General features: G+C 45.1%; 1 protein-coding gene across 1 annotated transcript in view; it reads right to left on the bottom strand.

The window, feature by feature from the left end:
• SLC6A11 (solute carrier family 6 member 11) overlaps positions 1 to 11780 on the bottom strand; it is a 124082-nt gene extending 112302 nt beyond the window's left edge. The window contains exons 1-4 of the mRNA XM_010377274.2: positions 11465 to 11780; positions 8368 to 8502; positions 8115 to 8255; positions 4582 to 4672 (exon numbers count right to left, since the gene is read on the bottom strand). Coding sequence (XP_010375576.1) covers positions 4582 to 4672; positions 8115 to 8255; positions 8368 to 8502; positions 11465 to 11720 — 623 coding nt within the window. The 5' untranslated portion in view covers positions 11721 to 11780. The remainder of the gene's footprint in view (positions 1 to 4581; positions 4673 to 8114; positions 8256 to 8367; positions 8503 to 11464) is intronic.
• Between the last annotated feature and the right edge of the window lie 7403 nt (positions 11781 to 19183).

Below are 19183 nucleotides of genomic sequence, written 5' to 3'. Positions count from 1 at the left end.
CCCTGGCCCTGTAGGACCCCCCATAAGAGTCAGAATCCAGGACTGATCTAGGGCCTGAGCTTCTCTCGTGGACTAAGCCAGCAAATTTAATTACACCTGAAAAGGGAATTGACACTTCAAGATGGGGGGTGGGCAGGCCAGGTGCCCATGGCCAAGGCAAAGCCATGGCCAGATGCAGGCAGAGAAGTAGTGCCCTGTAAATGATTTTAAGGTAATCTGTGGGCTTGTCTCACCTCTGCTTCCAGAGACTAGAACCTCATCTTCCATCTTTGCTTCCCCTAAATAAGACACCGTGTCTTTCTTATGTGTACCGGGAGCTCAGATGTTTGTCAGATGAATGAACTATAACAGCAGATAGCCTAGGCAGTCTACTTTGAGCAACGTGGCCCTCACTGAAGTCCCTGGAGTTGGAGGCAGTATGAAAAGGACAACAGGATCCCATGAAACCAGACACACAAGGAAACAACAAAGAGAGATGAAGAAATGTTTTTGAGGAAGCTTGATCCAATACTTGAAGAGTGCTGTCACACAGAAAATGAATTAGGTATGCTATATCAAAGCCCCACACATCAACTTTTGGCTGAATTTAAGGAAGAACTTATTCCTAGCAAAATGTTTCCCAGACTGCACTTAGCAGAATGCGAGCATTCAGGGGGTGGAGTACACTGGGGCAGGGTCAGAGAGAGGGAAGGAATTCTAATTTAGTCCATAGGAAAATAAGTTTGGGAATTTGGGTTCAGCAAAGGCAAATGGATATTCTCACTGAAGGACATAGCTTTCACCCCTTCTCAAACTTAGGTGGCTCAAAAGCTTTTCATAGGATGATATGAACATCTCACACAATCTCTATATTCCAATCTCAGCTCAGGGGTAAAGAAGAATTAGACGTGTCTGACAAAAGCATAATTGTATGAAGGGGTGTGTGTCCCACTAGTATTTGAGTACTTTCAGGATACAGGATTCAACACTGCATGGATGATACAGACAGAGACGCAATCTGAATAGGAAACTAGAACCATGGGTTCATTTTCCCATGAACTTTCATCTTGAGTAACCAAGTAGCTGGCAGGATGGTCCATACTGATGAGGATGCGGACAAACTGCCCTTGCCTGCCCTTGGTGTCCAAATAAATGGATAATATGGATATTGCAAAGGGGTCCTGGAATTAATCAGTGCTGTTGGGTGAGAGGCTTAATGACAGCATGTGTTCTTGCCAGAGCCCACTTTGACTCTTCTCATATAGTATTTTCTAAGACATATTGCCTGCCTGTCTGCCTTCCTCATCCATCCATCTAGTCTATAAATATTCACAGAGGGCCTTCCATAGCCTGGCAATGATGAGTAAAACCAGACAAGGTGCCGCTTCATAACTGCCTATTGGGGAATACAGACAATGAACAAATACATTATACAAATGATGATTTAATTAAGGTTTTCCATCTATGTTACAAAGGAAATGAATGGTGCAAAAACAACAGTAACTAACACAGAGACCTTGTCCAGTCTGGAGTTTCAGGGTGAATTCTCTAAAGGAGCACAAAACTGTTCTGCAGACCCCCAAATGTGCAGGTCCAATACAAGTCTCTGACATTCTTCCAGGAAACCTCAGCCCAATGAGATTGGGAAAGACCACAAAGGCCCACCCAGCACAGAAGTCTCCCTTCAAGCACAAATCTAGTGGATTTGAGACTATGATTCAGTAGGCCTGGGGTACGTAACCAGGTGATTAAAATACTGCTACTCTGTAGACCACATTTAAGTAGCACTACTCTATAAAGCACTTTAAAAGATGTAAACAAATGGAGAACTAGCTATACCATGTCCATAGACAGAGAGGCTGGATCATAAAGATGTCAAATTTTCTCAAATTAACCCATGAGTTCAATAGACTTTTAATCAAAACTCTCACAGAGTTATTTTTTTAAATTGCTGTTCTTGTTTAATTCAACAAACTGATTCTGACATTCATTTAGAAGACTAAAACAATTTTGGAAAAGAACAAGTGAGAGACTTGCCTTACAGGCTCAAGGCTTACAAAAAAACTATAGGTGTGGTATGGGCACAGAGACAAAGAGACCAATGGAACAGAACAGAAAGCCCAAACACAGACTTGTGCTTAAAGGAAATTATGTGTAGAAGATGGCACTACAAATCAGAAAAGAATGAATGATCAGTAACTTCTGCTGGGAAAATAGGTTATTTATACATTAAAACCTGGATTTCTACCTAAAACAACATTAAAAACATAAAATTCCAGATGGATTATACTCCTAAATGTGGGGAAAAAAAAAAAAACCAAAAAACTGTAAAACTCTTAGAAGAAAATACGGAAAACTTTTTCAACTTTGGGGTAGGGAAATATATCTTAAATAAGACACCAACTGTGCAAACCCAGAAGAAAAATGGACAAATTCGACTTCAATAAAATGGAAACTTCTGTATACCGTAAATAAGAAAGAAAAGCCACACACTGGGAAAAGATAATATCTAGAATGTATCAACAATTTCTATCTGTAAGAAAAGACAAACAATCCAAATAGAAAATAATATAAACCTGAAGTTCACAGGTACAGAAATCAAATAGCAAAAAACAGACAACAAAACAAAACATGAAAGGGTACTTAACCTCACAAGTAATCACAGAAATGTGAATTAAGATATCATTTAATGCCCATTACAGTGGCAAAACAAAAACTGAACAGACCAAGTGCTGTCCAAAATGTGAAGCTATAGAAATTCTCACCAACTCTTGTTTGGAGTGTAAATTAGATTAATTTTTTTTTTTTTTTTTTTTTTTTTTTGAGACAGAGTCTCACTCTGTCGCCCAGGCTAGAGTGCAGTGGCGTGATCTCAGCTCACTGCAGCCTTCGCCTTCCATGTTCAAGCGATTCTCCTGCCTCAACCTCCTGAGTAGATGGGATTACACGCATGAACCACCACACCCAGCTAATTTTTGTATTTTTAGTAAAGACAGGGTTTCACCATGTTGGCCAGGCTGGCCTCAAACTCCTGACCTCAGGTGATCCGCCCACCTAGGCCTCCCAAAGTGCTGGGATTACAGGTATGAGCCTCCATGCCTGGCCTAGATTAATTTCTTTCAAAAGCAATTTTACATTATATGATAAAACTGACAATGCATGTATGCCACAACCCAGCAATTCCACTCAAGGAAGAACAGACTAGACATTTTTACTCAGTTGTTAATAATAGTGAGAAATGGGCAATAGTCTAAATGCCCATCAGAGGACCTGGATAAATACAATATAGGCCATTCATACAATGAAATACTCTGGTAGAAAAATGAAAGAACCAAGGCTACATGTGCCAATATGGATACATCTAAGAACCAATATTGAGAAAAGAAATAAAGTTGTTATAGAAAATGTAAGTAATGGATACTAGTAACATAAAATTTGAAAAATAAGCAAGAAAGACCTAGGTGCTATTTGGGATATATATATACCAGTATAAAGATCTATATGAGAGAGGTAAATCTAAATTCAGCATAATGACCTCTAGAGAGGGCAGGAGATGAATGGTATCTGGGAAAAGAATAAAAATCACTCATAAATCACTGCCCCACCACACACACATACACTACTATTAATCATCATCAGAGTAATGGAGGCTTCTTCAATGAAGCCAGGCCTTTTTAGATTGCAAAGCTTCAGAAAGCATTTAGTCCAGCCTTTGACCCATACAGGAAACTTCTCTCCAATACCTGGGGCAAGGGATCCTTCTACCTTTATGACAAACTTGCAAGTCAGGGCCACTGTGTATGGTTATATAGGTCAGGCACCACACAATTCTGGAATGTATATTTCATAATGTAAATTATGACCCTTTGGGTTGTTCAGTGTGCAGTGTACACAACCACACTCGGCAGACCTGTGAGGGTCACAGATCCTTTGGAACTCTGATAAAACTAGGACAATTTCTGGGAAAATGCCCATCCACACAAGTACTACTTACAATTTCAGTGGATTCAGACACACCCCCAACAATGATTGGCAACCCTATACTGGTCAACTTCCAGGGACGGGTGCTCACAACCTTCTGAAGTACTTCCAGACAATGCGATGCTGTGAGACCAAGCTCTTCCCTATGCACATTTAAAACCTCCTTCTTTATAATCTCTATCCATTAAAGTTGATCTCCTTCCTTTCCATATGACAATTCAGCTACTGAAAGAAAGCTAACCCATCCCCCCTAGAGATTTATGCTTTCCAGGCTAAATACACTCTTGATTTAGCTTATTGCAAATAGGCTGCATCTCTTCTTTTGCGCAAAATGAATTTTTAAACTGTCTATCCTTTCACTAAGCAATTCCTGACCTAATAAGCAACTATGTACGCTGACATGTTATCAAAGAACAAGAAAACATTTCTCTCAGCTGCCCCTTTGGGAAACCTCTGAAGATGTGCACTCTTGCTGCCGAAGCCGTCGAATGCTCACAGAAGCCAGCAAGTGCCAGGCTGGAAGAAGGATCAGGCTTTTTCCAGGAATATGGGCAAGACCAAGTGAGTAGAACCAGGACAGAGCCCCCACACGCCAAGGGTGACAAGTTCTTCTCCACTTACTCCCAAAACTCCATGACGGGGGAGGTGGCATTCTGCAGAGACACATGGCTGTAGTTGCTCACATTCAGTTTCTGGAACTCCACACAATTCTCTACAGTGGAAACAGACAAGAAATAGAAGAAAATTAACCTCCATGAAAGCTGAATCCTGAAAAACATTCAGAGCTGATGTGCAACTAGGCATTTTCATGTAGCCGCTCCAAGCAAACATGCGTCAAAGGGCATTGGGGAAAATCAATATTTTACAAACAGTTAAGAGGTTTGGACTGATTAGAACAGGAGGAAAAGTTTATGGGGAAGGGGACCTTCTCTCTCCCATTCCCAACCAACACTCCCTATCAAACTGTCTCCTCTACCCTTGTTCCCAAACCTTCTTTTCTTTTTTCCACTTCCCTGCCTGAGGCCCATCAGTAGCATTTAGCTATCTGGCTGAAGGGCTGTAGTGGAATAGAAGGACTAAAGGAATGGATCATCCATGGTGACCTTGGGGCAGTAATGCAGCCGAGACTGTTTTACTTTATGTGAAAAGGGGCTAATGCCACAGCTGTCTCATCAAAATGTGATGATTGGAGGAAATGGTGTGAGCCAACATATGTCAAGAATCCCTGGTTTCTTCATCATTCTCTCACTCGATCCAGTCAATCAGAAAGGATTTACTGAATGCCTCTTCTCATTTCATGAAATTTGATGTCCCAGGGAGATTTAATCTCAAGTAAAAGCAACCTAGTATTCATCCTTCAAGGCCCAGTGCCCCTGGGCCTTAACCCCTCCCTCCAGGAGGGCTTCCCCAACCTCCCTCCTCCGAAATCTAAGAAAGCAAGAATTCAAAGGCCCTCCAAGGAATCACCTGCTCCAACTCCCTTTATTTTGAGGAAGAAGAATCTAAGGTTCAGAAATAGTCAAGGGACCCCCGCCTATACCCTTTTCCTCCTATATAAAGTCACTGACCAGTTGTGGATAGAACTGAAATAAACTCCAGCCAGGGCTCCATCTACTTTGCCATGGGTATTGCCCAGAAAAGTCGACCACCATGGGACCCATGTCCCTCTGTTTAGAGACACCTGGGGCACCAGACCATGAGCTCCCCGAGGGCAAGGCCTCCTGTATCCATTCACCTCAGAGGCCCCTGCACCCCGCACCATGGCCAGCACGGAGCAGGTGCCCGGTTGGCTTCACTCTTGCATGTCTTCCATCTCACATACGTATGAATGCTCCAAATCACATCTGTAATCTCTGCAGGCAGGAATCACCTCCTATATGTGATGTTTCACACATTGCAAGTGTTCACACACCTTTAGAGAAAGGGGATTGCAAACCATTTGAAGAAAGAGGTTTGCAGTCCACTGGAGAAAATCCAGATTGTCTGCCTGCTTGTTGATCCTCTTGGCAAGCGCTAACTATGTTCTGAAAGGAGGTGGTCTCTGGGTCCTCAGTCAGGCTTGAGAGGAGCCTGGAAACCTGAAATTATAAGCAAGATTTCTGAATGTGTCCTGTGCCTTCTTCTGGAGAGAGGAGACCTTGACTTTTATCGGATTCCCTAAAATAGGATTTCTCAATTCTTTTTTTCTTCCTAGATTAAAAAAAAATTTCTTGGACACCCAAGTTGACCAGTTATTTTTATTAAAATATTTAACCACATACAAATAAACAATGAGTTATAAAGTCTTTGTGATTGTAGTATTCATTCAATTATAAAAGCCAAATTAAATGTATAAATTAAATACCAACCAAACTACAGAACCAACACAATTTAAAGTGATAACAGAAAATAGATGCATAGGATAATGCCATTTGGTAAAATTATATTGCTTTCCCAACAGAAAAATGAAACTGATACGTAAGAAGCAGAATCTGTTGAGTTCAGGTGGTTTATTCCTCTGTGCACTATTTGAGATCTGATTACACCATTTTCCTCTGGTTACACTTCTGCCAAACCTTCATTCCTATGGTGTGTTGCATTCTCAACTGGACTTCACTTAGTAATAATGCTCTGTTTATGAATTAAATCTTTCTGGTCTTTTTCCCTTGGCCACTATCATTCTATTCGCCACGAATGCATCTTAAATTATAAACATGCATAAAGTCAGCCACTGGAACCTCCTGACTGTCCTCAGTTATAAGGTGTTTGCTCAGACCATCCAGAACATGTGCATATTTTTAGAGTATCCTCAAAATGAGTACACACAATTAAATTATCCTAGAGGACTCACAGGCCTCCAAGAAAATGTCCTTGAATTTTAGTTTGATAAACATTTCTATGAGTTCCCTGGCCAAAGGAAGGTTAAAAACTAGGGCCCTAAAGAGAGAAACAGCAAAAGCTCCACAAAATGCAATAGCCAGGGGTTGGGGGAGTGGGGGAGTAGGGTAGAGTCAGGCATCGCACAGGGCTAGAAGCCACACTGCAGCATCTCTAGGTCTACCACCTGCGGTTCCTTCTACTGGTCACCAACATCCTACTCAATCTTACTGGATCTCAGCCCTCAGGATGGCAGGCCACTTCCAGACACAATCTAACACGGGTTATTATATGGATGGTGAATAGGCCAAAGTGTGTGTGCCAATTCCAGTCAAAAGGCAGCAGCTGTCTGCAGCACTACTGGAGAAGGGTTCTAAGGCCAAGACTAGACTGAGAAGGAAAGAGTGCTACAATTGATTAGCGATGTCTTCTGTGAGTATGGCCAGCTTAGACAGGGATTGGGCAGGGATATGCCTTCCTTGGACTATCAAACTCAATGCTAATAGGAGGATATATGGAAAAACAAAGAATATATCGGGATCAAAAATAGTCTAAAAGATTATCCATTCCAGCAGGAGTGGGGTTGGGGGTTAAATTCAAATGTCAGCTGGGTTGGATTGATAAAGTAAATGAATAAAGTGAGCTGGGTGGGGTTTGTGGTAACTCAATGACAGATTTGTCATTGAAGGCAATAGCCACCTTTTGGCTGCAGCCACTGCTGTCAAGCAGGAAAGTGGGTCTGGTGTCACCAGATTGTTTAAGTTTTTAAGATAGGCTGGAAACCTGAATTTTTCAGGTGAAGTCTTCCAACTTTTTAAATTTTGGCAACCAAATCCATTTTTTAAGTTTGCCATTCACTGATCTAAAGCCTGGTTGGCCTGTAGGTCCTCTATCTGCAGCCCTTGATCTGGTCTAACCCCAGTTTTACAAGGGAAAACTTGACACTAGAGGCAAGACTGGTATTGGAGCCCTAGTCCCCTAAGTCTAAATCTAGTGCTCTTCCTCACACCCCCATGCTACCTCCAAAGGGTTCAGTCTCTGCATTTGACAGAAGACAGAACATCTCCATTCTCCTAACCATGCCAGGCTCTGGGCCAATGCTCAGCTCAGCCTTTAGGGCTGCAATTCACAGAACGTACCAGAACAGGTGCAGAACTGACCTCTGTTTCAGCAAGACTACCCTAGAAAACTAGACTCTTGATGAGAGGCAGGGACCAGGACTGGCCTGGAGGGCACGAACAAACCCCAATCCCAGGTCACCCAGCAGGACCAGCAGAGAGACCTCCGTGGGGCCATACCTGTGTTCCACTCATGCCCACAGGTAGCCCAGGGTAGCTCAGTAGTGAAGCAGTTGCTCAGGTAAAAAATGGCCCATGCCAGGATAATGATGTAGTACACGTTCAGATGGGCCTCAATCACCTGCGTTGCATAGCCAATGCCTGAAGGGACAAAAGAAAGGAAGCAACTTGAGTCTATCTTTTCAAAACAATCTGCCTTTGCAGTTTACATTCCCTGTGCAAAATTTTATTTTCTCATTAACTCAACACATACCTTCAAATAAAGGGCAAACTTTCCTCCAACACGTAATGCCACCTTCACTTGTGAACTGCCCCAGAGCTGTCTCCAGGAAAAAAACAGGAATTCCACAGCAAATAAAAAACACCACGTAGGGAATCAGGAATGCCCCTGTAAGGATGCAAAGGAATGAGATGAAAACTGTCCCTACCGTTTCATACTTGGTGCAAGAACTCTTTAATAAACACCTACTACAGGCCAGACATGATGTTCTTTGAACTTGAGTTCAAGTTCCCATTATGAGGACCAGAGTCAGAAAACAGGGCTAGGTTTATGTGAGTCCACCTCACATCTCCAAGCCTCAACTTCTCCATCTGTAAAATGGAATTTCAGTTTTTAACATCTGCACTGCTTCCCTCATAGAATTGTAATGTAGCTAAGATGATAATGTAAAAGAAATTGTTTCATTGGCTCATTAAAAAAAAAATTACATTTCATCCTCCAGCATGGGTCAAATTCATTCCTTCCCTGAATGTTGCACCCTTTTTCATTTTAAAGTGACCTCAACAGACCAGGTGAGGGGCACCCCTGCCTCTTACTTTGGAAGTGACCTGCAAACAATCTTTGTCATAAAGAGCATTCTCAGGGAATTATACAGTGAACAATATCAGGCCTCAAAGAATTAAGTACCCCTACACATGAGGCCCAGGTGTGGTGTCAACTTGCAAGGAGTTTGCAAAAAGAATCTATCTAGCAAAGGCTGGCTTTGAATTGGTCCAGGAAGAGATCACCCTAAGCATTAGGGTTCCTATCTTGAAACACAATACCCATTGCCTGGGTCTTTCTGTGAAACAAATTAAATAACTGAGGTGAGCATGAACTATTACACCCAGAATGGGGATTTTTCCAAATCCCTCATTCTGTTCCTCCTGTCTAATAACAAAGCATGGAAACACATGCTATTTGCTACCATCTGATCTCACAAATGAAGGCTTTAACTGAAAGTGCTTTTTGCTAAATGAAGTCTCCTTAACTGCAAGGATTAATAGCAACAATTTTGATCAATCCTGATAGCAGGACCATATCTATCAGCGTTTGAAAGTGTCTTAGCTTTTCTGGGCAAGCAGCTAATTTAAAGTTTCATATTGGGAAATAAATACTTCAAACTATTGTTGGGATCTATAAGGAGGGCAGAATGGATGTTTTTTAAAAGGTAAACAGTTGAGAAGCAGATATCCCAACTACATTAGAAAGCAAAAAGTGTGGAAAAGGAGATAGGAGGATCTGTTTACTGAATCTAAATCTAAGTGATTAAAATCAGCTGCAGCAGGTCCCCTAACATGCTGTTATTTACCTGTGAAACCTCTAGAATCTAACGTATAATGTATGACACTTTTGGAAAGTCTTTTGACCTGTGCATTCACAAAGCTACTAATCCTTAGGATAATAAACTCAATCAAACCAGGAGATCTATGCATCTCATGGAAACTCTTGGCAAGTCAGAAGAAAAAAAAGAAAAAAACCAAAACAACAATGACTCATTTTAAAAACTTTACTCACTACAACCTTTTTTTTTTTAAGAAAAAAAAAAATCTGTGCCAGAATTTGTAATTAACCCAGTTTACCCTGTTTTCTGCTTTTAGGGATGCTTTTTGTTTGGGCACAACATTTCCTGTATGGAAAAAAAGATGTTAAAACAATTTGTGCCTGGGGACTACCCTAGATTTCCACAGGTTTCCAAGTGGACGCAGTTTACAAACGCTGAATCTGCAGAGGCGGGATTCACAGCCGAGAGCACAGGGCACGTTGGGGGTCTCCAAGTCCACTCCCTCTCTCTCCCTTGCCAAGCCATCAACACCGGCGGCCACTTCATTACCAGTGCAGAGCAGGCTTGGAGCAGCCTGTGCCTTCAGGATGAATGTCCCCAAAGAAAGGGCCTGGGCCAAGCAGTACCCTTCTCGCTCTCCCGGCAGCTGCTCGCACAGGAAGTCCTGCTCTGCTCAGACAACGCGGTCCCTGCCAGCCAACTTCTGAGCCACCTTCGCTGGGGTTTGGGAATTTGCTGGAGGGGCAAGGGCACAGGAAAGAGAAGAGGGAACATACAGATGCAGGCTCTTCCTTGGAGAAACTGTGCCACCGAAGGAGGTTTTATAAGATCCCTTGCCATGGACCCACCCAGCTGTCCTGCTGATATGACAGGAGGGGGTCCTGAAGGCTGGAGCCCCTTCCCTGAGCTGGGAGAGTTATGGATTCGCTGCTGCATCTTTTGTCAAACTGACTTTGAGAGGCTGTCACTAGAAAGGACTCTCTCATCACCATCCTTTCCCTCTGCCCTTCTACATCTCTACGGCAGAGCATCAGCATTAAACCAGTGTTGCTGTTTGTCGTGGGTGACTCTCAGACCCGTAAAATAAACTATTCGTTGCCAATTCTTCCACCAGAGGGGCCCCAAATAGTGGCCCTAAAAATGGGCTTAAGAGTAGACGAAAGACTAGGCAGGAAACCATAGAGCAATGCCTCGCCTAAAAGTTCTCCCTGTGATGAGTCCAGTTCCAGTTTAAAACAAGGCCTTTGACATCAGAATCCCATCTTTATTTTTGGTCGAGTGAGACTTCTCTGACCCCAGTGTCCTCATCTGCAAAATGGGTAGACCCCTGCCTACGAAAGTGACCGAGAGGATGAGATGAGATGATATAGTTCAAAGGTGCTCCGCACTTCAGTAAGCGCGCAAAAACTGAGACCACTTTGATCATCAGGAGTCCCTTCTCCACAGGCCTTTTTCCCAGTTAAGAAAGCTGAGGCTCAAAGGGGCCAAGTGCCTGAAACACCAGTGCGCGTACCCAAAGCGAGGGCTCCCTGGCCTCGGTCTGCATCTCACGCTGGGGACAGAACGCGGGCAAGTCCCCGCGCTGGCCGGTGGAACCCTCAGGTGCGAACTGGCACGTGCGCGTGCGCACTGGCACAGGCGGGCCGCGCTCCAGGGCGAGCTCACGCGCCAGGTGCCTGGAGTCGAGGTTCTCCGCTCGGGTTCCGCTCCACGCAGGCGCGGGAGGGGGGTCTCGCGCTCGCCCCTGGTTCCCCGCCCCCACCGGGCGGGTGGAGCCACCTCCCCTTCTCCTCCCTATCACCTCACCTCCTCCGTTCTTGTAGCACAGGTAGGGGAAGCGCCACACGTTGCCCAGCCCAATGATCTCCCCGGCCACGCTCAGCACGAACTCCACCTTGTTGTTCCAGTGGCCGCGCTCGTGGACCGCCTTGTCGCGCTTGTCGCGCGGGTCGCGCGCGGGCGCCGCGCCCCCGCTGCTGCCGCTGCCACCCGGCGCCTCGGACTCCCGCGCCTCCTCTGCAGCCTTCCCATTGCCCAGGGGCAGCGCCTTCTCCGCCGTCATGGCCGCGCTGGCTGCCTCGTGCGCCGGCCCGGCTCTGCGCCGCCGCCCCGGGCGGGCTGGCTTTTCAGGAGGCGCGAGCAGGCGGGAGGGGGAGGCAGGGGGTGGAGCTGAGGGACCGGGCCAGGCCAGCGCGGAGATGGGGACTGGGACGCGGCGCGGAGGCCCGGCCCGCAGGGCGCCCACGCCACCCACGCCACCCCAGCCCGGTCAGAGAGCCCGCGAGCACCTTGCGCGCGCCGAACCCTTGCAGCGCCCATCCTTCCCGCAGCCTTACCCACTGACCTGCTAGGACAAGAGTGGAAGCACCCATTTAGGCCTAGGCTGGCTCCACTCACCAAACCCCAAAGTTCTACCACCGTCCATAACCTTCAAATGCTTGGGCCTCAGTTTCCCGTCTCTAATAAGAGGAATGGGCTCTAGACCAGACTTCTCCAACTTGAACTTACACACCAGACACCTGCGGGTCATGTTTAAACTACACATCACGGTCCAGTAGATCACAGTAGGCTGAAGAGCCTGTATGTCTGACGAGCTCCCCAGTGATGTCGTTATGTCTGGTCCAGGAACCACACCTTGAGGAAAAGGGTGTAAATGAACTCGTGGCTTCTTCCCGGCCCTAGACACCCTGCAGGTCTTGTTCATACTGGTGTCCGCAGCTCTCAACATAGTCAGGACTGGGTGGCAGTTAAGTGCTTGTGTGTAGAAACAGGTAAATCTAAGTTGTGTGATTTTGGTCAGTCATCTGATCCCTCTGTGCCTCAGTTTCCTGATCTGCAAAAGGTAATACCAGTAGGGTCTTGTAGGTTTTAATGTAGGGGATGGATTTTTAGGTAAAATGTTATTAAATGCTTATAAAGGTCTTGATACCTTGGAAGTGCCCAATGAACATTGCCCATTGTTAGTATTATACAATGTGTAGACATACACACATTTGTCCATCTTCTTGTATAATATTTGTCTCCTCACTTAGTTGTAAGGATGATATACACTGTCGTGTTCATTATAATAGCCACAGAACCTAGCACAAGACTTGGTGCATAGTATGTGCTCAATAAATATTTGTGGCTAGAGAGGAAGGAAGGAAGGAAGGAACAGGAAAAGGGGAAGAAGGAAAGACTATTAAAGCTGCTGGGGGCCACAGAGATGAATACTTCCACCTCTTCCATTGCACAGGCCTGGAGAAGTCCAGCCACATGAGCCCCCACCAGCTCTGCTCTCCATCTGTTCCTTGGAGCTCCCTCTGGAGCTCTCTTAGGGACAGGCTCCTTGCCTTGTAGGCTTCAAACTCTTGCCTTCAGCTTCTCCTTTCATTCTGGCTCACAACTGCTCAAGTCTCTCCCAACCTCCATCTCCCCAGAAAGCCTTTCCTTCCACCATCTTCCCCTTTCCCCTCACCCCCACTATCATATTTCTTGAAAGAGTAAGTTGACAGGCTGCCAGCCCTGTCTTCACCTCCCACGCGTTCCTCAACCCACGGCAATCTGGCACCCACCCCTACCACTCCTCTGAAAATGTTGTGAAGTCCTGGACACCCTCTCAGTTTGGCAAATTCTATGGTTCCTTTTCCATCCCCATCCTGCCTGGCCTCTAGGTAACTTTCTGCACTGTTGCTCCCTCCTTTGCTTCTTAAAATTCCCACTGGTGTGATTTTCTTGGCATTGCCTGACACAGCTACTGTTTCTCTCCCTGCTTCTCTGGTTCTCCTTTCTCTCTCCTTAAATTCAGCCTTTCTCATATCTTGAACCACTGAACTAAATGTGGGTGCCTCCCAAACCTCTGTCCCCATGTGCTGCCCAGGTTATGTTTAAAAGCAAAGATGCTGCTGTGTTCAGGGTGAGAGTATACTGAATTCAGATCGATGTGGCTTCGCATCCAAGCTCTGCCCGTTAGGTGCTCTGTTACCTCTTTGCCTCACGCTTCTCACCTGTTAAGTGGGCTTCACATGCGTTCTGACCTCATAGGGTGGGTGTGAGGGTTAAAAGCTTCAGCAGGAGCTCTGTGAACAGTAGCTATTACTGTTACTTATTATCTCTATTTTTTAAAAGATGGAGTCTCAGTCTGTCACCCAGGCTGGAGTATAATAGCACAATCTTGGCTCATTGCAACCTCCACCTCCCAGGTTCAAGCAATTCTCCTGCCTCAGCCTCCTGAGTAGCTGGGATTACAGGTGTCCACCAACACACCCAGCTAATTTTTGTATTTTTAGTAGAGACAGGATTTCACCATGTTGGCCAGGCTGGTCTTGAACTCCTGACCTCAGGTGATCTGCCCGCCTCAGCCTCCCAAAGTGCTAGGATTACAGGGGTGAGCCACCACACTTGACCAGTAGCTATTGTTTGTATTGTGAGGAGTGGGAGGATAGTTAGTTCATTCCCTTGCTTAAAAGCCCTAGTGGGGGGGCCAACGTAGCAAGACCCTATCTTTAAAATAAAAATAAAATAAAATATGTAGCCAGATGTGGTAGTGCACACCTATAGTCCCAATTACTCAGGAGGCTGAGGCAGGAGGATGGCATAAGCTTGAACTCCCCCATGATCATGTCACTGCATTCCAATCTGGAGTGCAGCACAAGATCCTGACTGCAAAAACAAACAAAAAAACCTTCATTGGACTTCCTTTTCCTACAGAATAAAACCAAATTCCTGGCCCCAATATTCAAAATTCCCTCTCAATCAAACGGTCCCAACCTTTCCTTCTACCATTTTTGAATACCATTTTTCTCCCACACTAAGACATCATTATTTTTGTTTTCTTTTGGATGATCCTCAATGCTGTATATAGAATAAAGGAAGGAATTTACCTTCAACCCCAATGATCCTTATGCAGAGTAGGCACATAGTAGCTAGGAGCCAATTTATTAAATGAACAAGTACATCAAAAGTTAGACATATTCCTGAATCTTACTATTGCAATATTAGGCTGTCACTCCAGAATCTGTACAAAGCTCCTTTGAAACTAATTACATTTTCGCTTTGTGCTGGCGCTCAGCATAATTAGCTCCAGGAATTGACTTCCTCTGAGCAGCTGTGATTCTACCAGACCTGCTTGGGAAGTAACACTGAACCAGCAACAGAGGGCTGGGGCTGGCCATCATCTGGTCTGGGACCCAGGCCCAGTTCTGCTGATGGATGGTTTTGTGGCGTTGGGTACATCACCCAATCTCTCTGAGCTCTGGTGTCCTCATTTTATTCAAATGAGCACAATTATTCCCATGTCCCAGGGTGGTCATCAAGGCAAAATGAGATCACATGCAGGGAAGACCATTGTACAAATACTAATGTTGCAAACTCACCTCTCAGGTTTGAATGGTTCCCTTTATAAAAGTTAGCCAGGTCAATTTCCTATTTGAATTTAGTAAGTAAATATTTAAAGTCCATCTCCTTGGTTATTTTATGGCCCTTGAAAAGCCTTGATCTTTTTACTCTGTCCTTCTCCAGAAGAGTCCACATCCGCTTCATCATTGCAGGACCTCATCTCTAGACCTTTGCCACTTCATTTCTTTGTTGAGGGACAGTGGGCTGAAGAGCACACACTGATTGTGGGGTCGATATACAGGGATTGGGACACAAATGGAACACACATCTTATCCCCAGGGCTGGCCCTAATGCAACACAGCACAGTGGGTAAGAATGTTGGTTCTGCAGTGACACTGCCTGGTTTCAAAGCCAACTCCAAATGACCTTGGAAAATGACTTCATGTCTCTGAGTTTCCGTTTCCTTATCTGTAAAACCAGGGTAGTAATAGTATCTACCTTTTAGTTGTCATGAGGATTGAGTGGGTTAGTATTTGTAAAGCACTTGGATTTGTACCTGATAGGCATGTTTGTTATAAGCAGTCTTCAGAGGACAGAAATGTCATGACTCCTTTATTCCTTTCTTGGGGCAAGCACTCAATGTCTTCCATCTTCTGGAAACAGCAGTTGTTGTCCTGAGGCTCATTGAAACTTCACCAATGCTCATTCATTCCTTCATTCACCAAATGCTTTGGTTTTTTTTTTTTTTTTTTTTTTTTTGTATTTTTAGTAGAGATGGGATTTCACCATGTTGGCCAGGCTGGTCTCAAACTCCTGACCTCAAGTGATCTGCCCGCCTCAGCTTCCCAAAGTGGTAGAATTACAGGCATAATCCACCATGCCCGGCCTTGCTTTGACTCTTGAATTATTTTCCGGATGCAATATCGGTCACTAGGGAGCAACACCAGATATAAACCTCACCTCAATGGTATGCTAGAGCTGGCTCACACTAGCTCATGACAGCCGTTTATTGCATTTTCAGGGATTTTGCAAGGCACCATTGTTAGTATCTTGAAATATTCCAAGGTGGTTGCATTTACACCGTGGGAATTTGCAAGTGCCACAGATCAGCCCTACCCTCACCAGCCAGTGTGCATGCCCCATTACAGGATGGTGGCGGAGGCAGATATTAACGAAGCCATCACAGAAATGAAAGTTAGAGGTGCTGAGCGATGTGCAAGGGAAAGGGCTGCGTTGCTAGAGAGCTTGTAACCCAGCAATCTGGCCTTGGCAAGGAGGTAAGGCAGAGCTCCCTGAGCAAGTTGACAGATGAGCGGGAGCCTGAAGGGAGAAAAACAGCAAACTGGACAAGGAGGGTCTGGGGTTCCGGAGGATGCTCGCCAGGGTCAAGGCTGGAGAGCATGGTGTGGAACAAGATGTGCTTTAAGGTGAAGCATTTTTAGCAGTGGGTGCCATGAGAACACATTCACATTGTAAAAAGATGACTTCTGACACAGCGTGAAAAGTAGATTATAGGGTGGGGTAGTGGTGGGGGCAGTGAAGAAGCTACCACACTGGTCCAAGCAAGAGGTGATGGCAGCTTAGACTGGAGAGAGGAGAGTGACATTGAAGGCTAAACTCACAGGACTTGACTAGGTCTGGATATGAGCGTGAGGGAAGGGAAGATGTCAAGTACATCTCCTGGGTTAGTAGAGCTACAGCAGCCAATCGAGCGGGTAAAAGTCCCCCTCCACTTTGTGCCAATGCACCCACAGTTGTCTCACTTAGGGTGTGATAAACCAGAACCACTGGGTCAGTGGATTGTCTTCAGATGCGTGCATGGCTGCCAAGCCAAAAGCCTACATGGCGAACTAGAATTGGGGAGGAAGCAGGAAGGAGTTAGATGCCAGGAAGAACCTCCTACAAGTCATTCAGTGACAGAATAATCTGCCCCAGGCATGGTAACTCACACAGGAGAAGTAGACATAGAAGCTGGACTGTCATAGCCTAAGGTAGGGATACCATGAGGGGACTTCCCAGTCACTGGGGTCTGACATGGGATTTCTGAATCATGAGAGTCTTCAGTTGCAACGTTCTGTAAAACCCTTACCTCGTTACTACCACCAGACTTTTTCTAGTAGGTTTGCACGTATGATCCCAATTCTTCACCCTTCCCTGTATGCATGCCATCTGCCATGTAACTTTGTAGCACCCTCTGCAGTACACAAGTTCAGCCATACGACTTGCTTTGGCCACTAGAATGAGGCAGAATTGATACACTGATATGTGTCAATCCCAAACCTTGCCTTCTTTAACTTCTGCCATGACAACAAGAAGGATGTCCCCCGGTCAGTCTGCGGGTCCAAGAGGAAAACTAGATACACACAGAGTAGAATGGCCCCAGCTGAGGTGCCCCCAGGAAATCCCAGACTAGTGCAGAGGCCTCACTAGACTCAAAGACGTATGAGCAAACCCAACCCACATCAGCCAACCTTCAGCCTCATGACTTACAAGCTACAATAATAAATGTCAGCTGCTTTCAGCCACCGAGTATTGACTTCTGCTCATGCCCTTCCCCTTTCTGAAAGCTCCCCTCTGCTTATCAGATATAACCCATCCTCTTAAGCCCGGGTTAATGCTTACCTTCTGGGTGAATTCTAAAATGATTTCTCTACCCTCTCAACTCTCAGGGCTCCTTGATGACATTAATGCCCAAGATGAAACATCATTTTGCAACCTTTACATACCTGATTTAGGAGCTACCCTGGCCAGGTAACTGTAGAAACATTTCTTCCTTTGATGCCCTCAGTGCTGGTTCGGGGCATGATCTTTTTACCGTTAGGGCCAGAATCAAGATGGAAGGATGGGGCGACCTCTTCTGGTAACATGTCCTTCCCCTTACCCATCGGCAATCTCCTACATTTTTGTACCATATACTCATCTTCTGCCACAATGCCTAAGACATTTCTTTGAAAGAAGAAGATACTATAAGAACTACCCATTTTGTTCCACTGAAATATTTGGATGAGTGAATATGAACAGATGATAGTTCTATGTGTATACTATTTCTATTTGTAGTAATGAATTACTGGTCCTAACTTCTCACTCCCTCATAATCATATGCTATATCCTCACTCTTGCTGTGGCCCATGCTCGACAGACTTTGCTTCTCCAGACCTTGACTTTGGGCTCAGCCATATGATTCACTTTGGCCAAGCAGAGGTTTGAAATGTGCTTGCATAGTTGGGCTTGCCCCCTCATCTGCCTACATTACTGTGGAAAGAACACACTTCACTTAGCTGCTGCCTCTCCAGACTGGGCCCCAAAAGGAGATAATGGAGCAGAGATACCTTAGCCAAAACTTCAGATCCATAGCCTGAAGCAGAGCTGTCCCAGCCAACCCTAGAATCACAGGAATGAGAGATAAATGCTCATTGTTATATGCCACTGAAATTTCGAGATTGTTACACAGTACAGCTGACTGATACACTTCGCACAGCCTGTGCTTAGGCCCTCATGTACCCTGTCTCTATTATGCTACACAGCATTATGGGATAGGGATGGGAATATCTTTACAGATAAAGAAACTGAAGGTCAGATTGAGCAACTTGTCCAAAATCACACGGTGGAGCCAGAATTCAAACCCAGTTCTCTGACTTATACTCTACATCCTAGTGGGTCCCACTTCAGACCTCTTCTAGCCAGAAGAGGTTTCACCCACATGAAGTTTGTCTTCTATAATTGATTTAAGTAGAAAATAGATGGGACAAAGGAGGAAGTTCATGTCCTTTTTTTCATCTGAAGGGAAAAGCCCAAGAATGTTAGCTTAAAACTTAATCATTGGGCTGGGCACGGCGGTGGCTCATGCCTGTAATTCCAGCACTTTGGGAGGCTAAGGTGGGAGGACTGCTTGAGCCCAGGAGTTAGAGACAAGCCTGGGCAATATTGTGAGACTCATTTTTATTTTGTTTTTAAAGATAATCATTGTGTCCCGGATGCTAACCTGGGGAGAAAAGCCCCTATGTGGGCCCTGTTTCTATGAGAGAATGCTTTCCAATTTCCAAAACACTGAGTTTATACTTGGCCTTTGTGCTACAGTTCTTCTGGATGTGGGCAGCATCCGTGTGTGTGTGAATGCGCACAGTTTCTTATGTTCTGAGTTTCCCTGTGTTTAATCTCCTGAGATCCTGGCTCAGATGTCTGAAGTCAGTGGTCTGTGGTAGATGTTCA

Source organism: Rhinopithecus roxellana, chromosome 1 (assembly GCF_007565055.1).
Source record: "Rhinopithecus roxellana isolate Shanxi Qingling chromosome 1, ASM756505v1, whole genome shotgun sequence".
Lineage (NCBI taxonomy): Eukaryota > Metazoa > Chordata > Mammalia > Primates > Cercopithecidae > Rhinopithecus > Rhinopithecus roxellana.
Note: the sequence above shows the minus strand (reverse complement) of the source record. Positions and strands in the feature narration are given on the sequence as shown.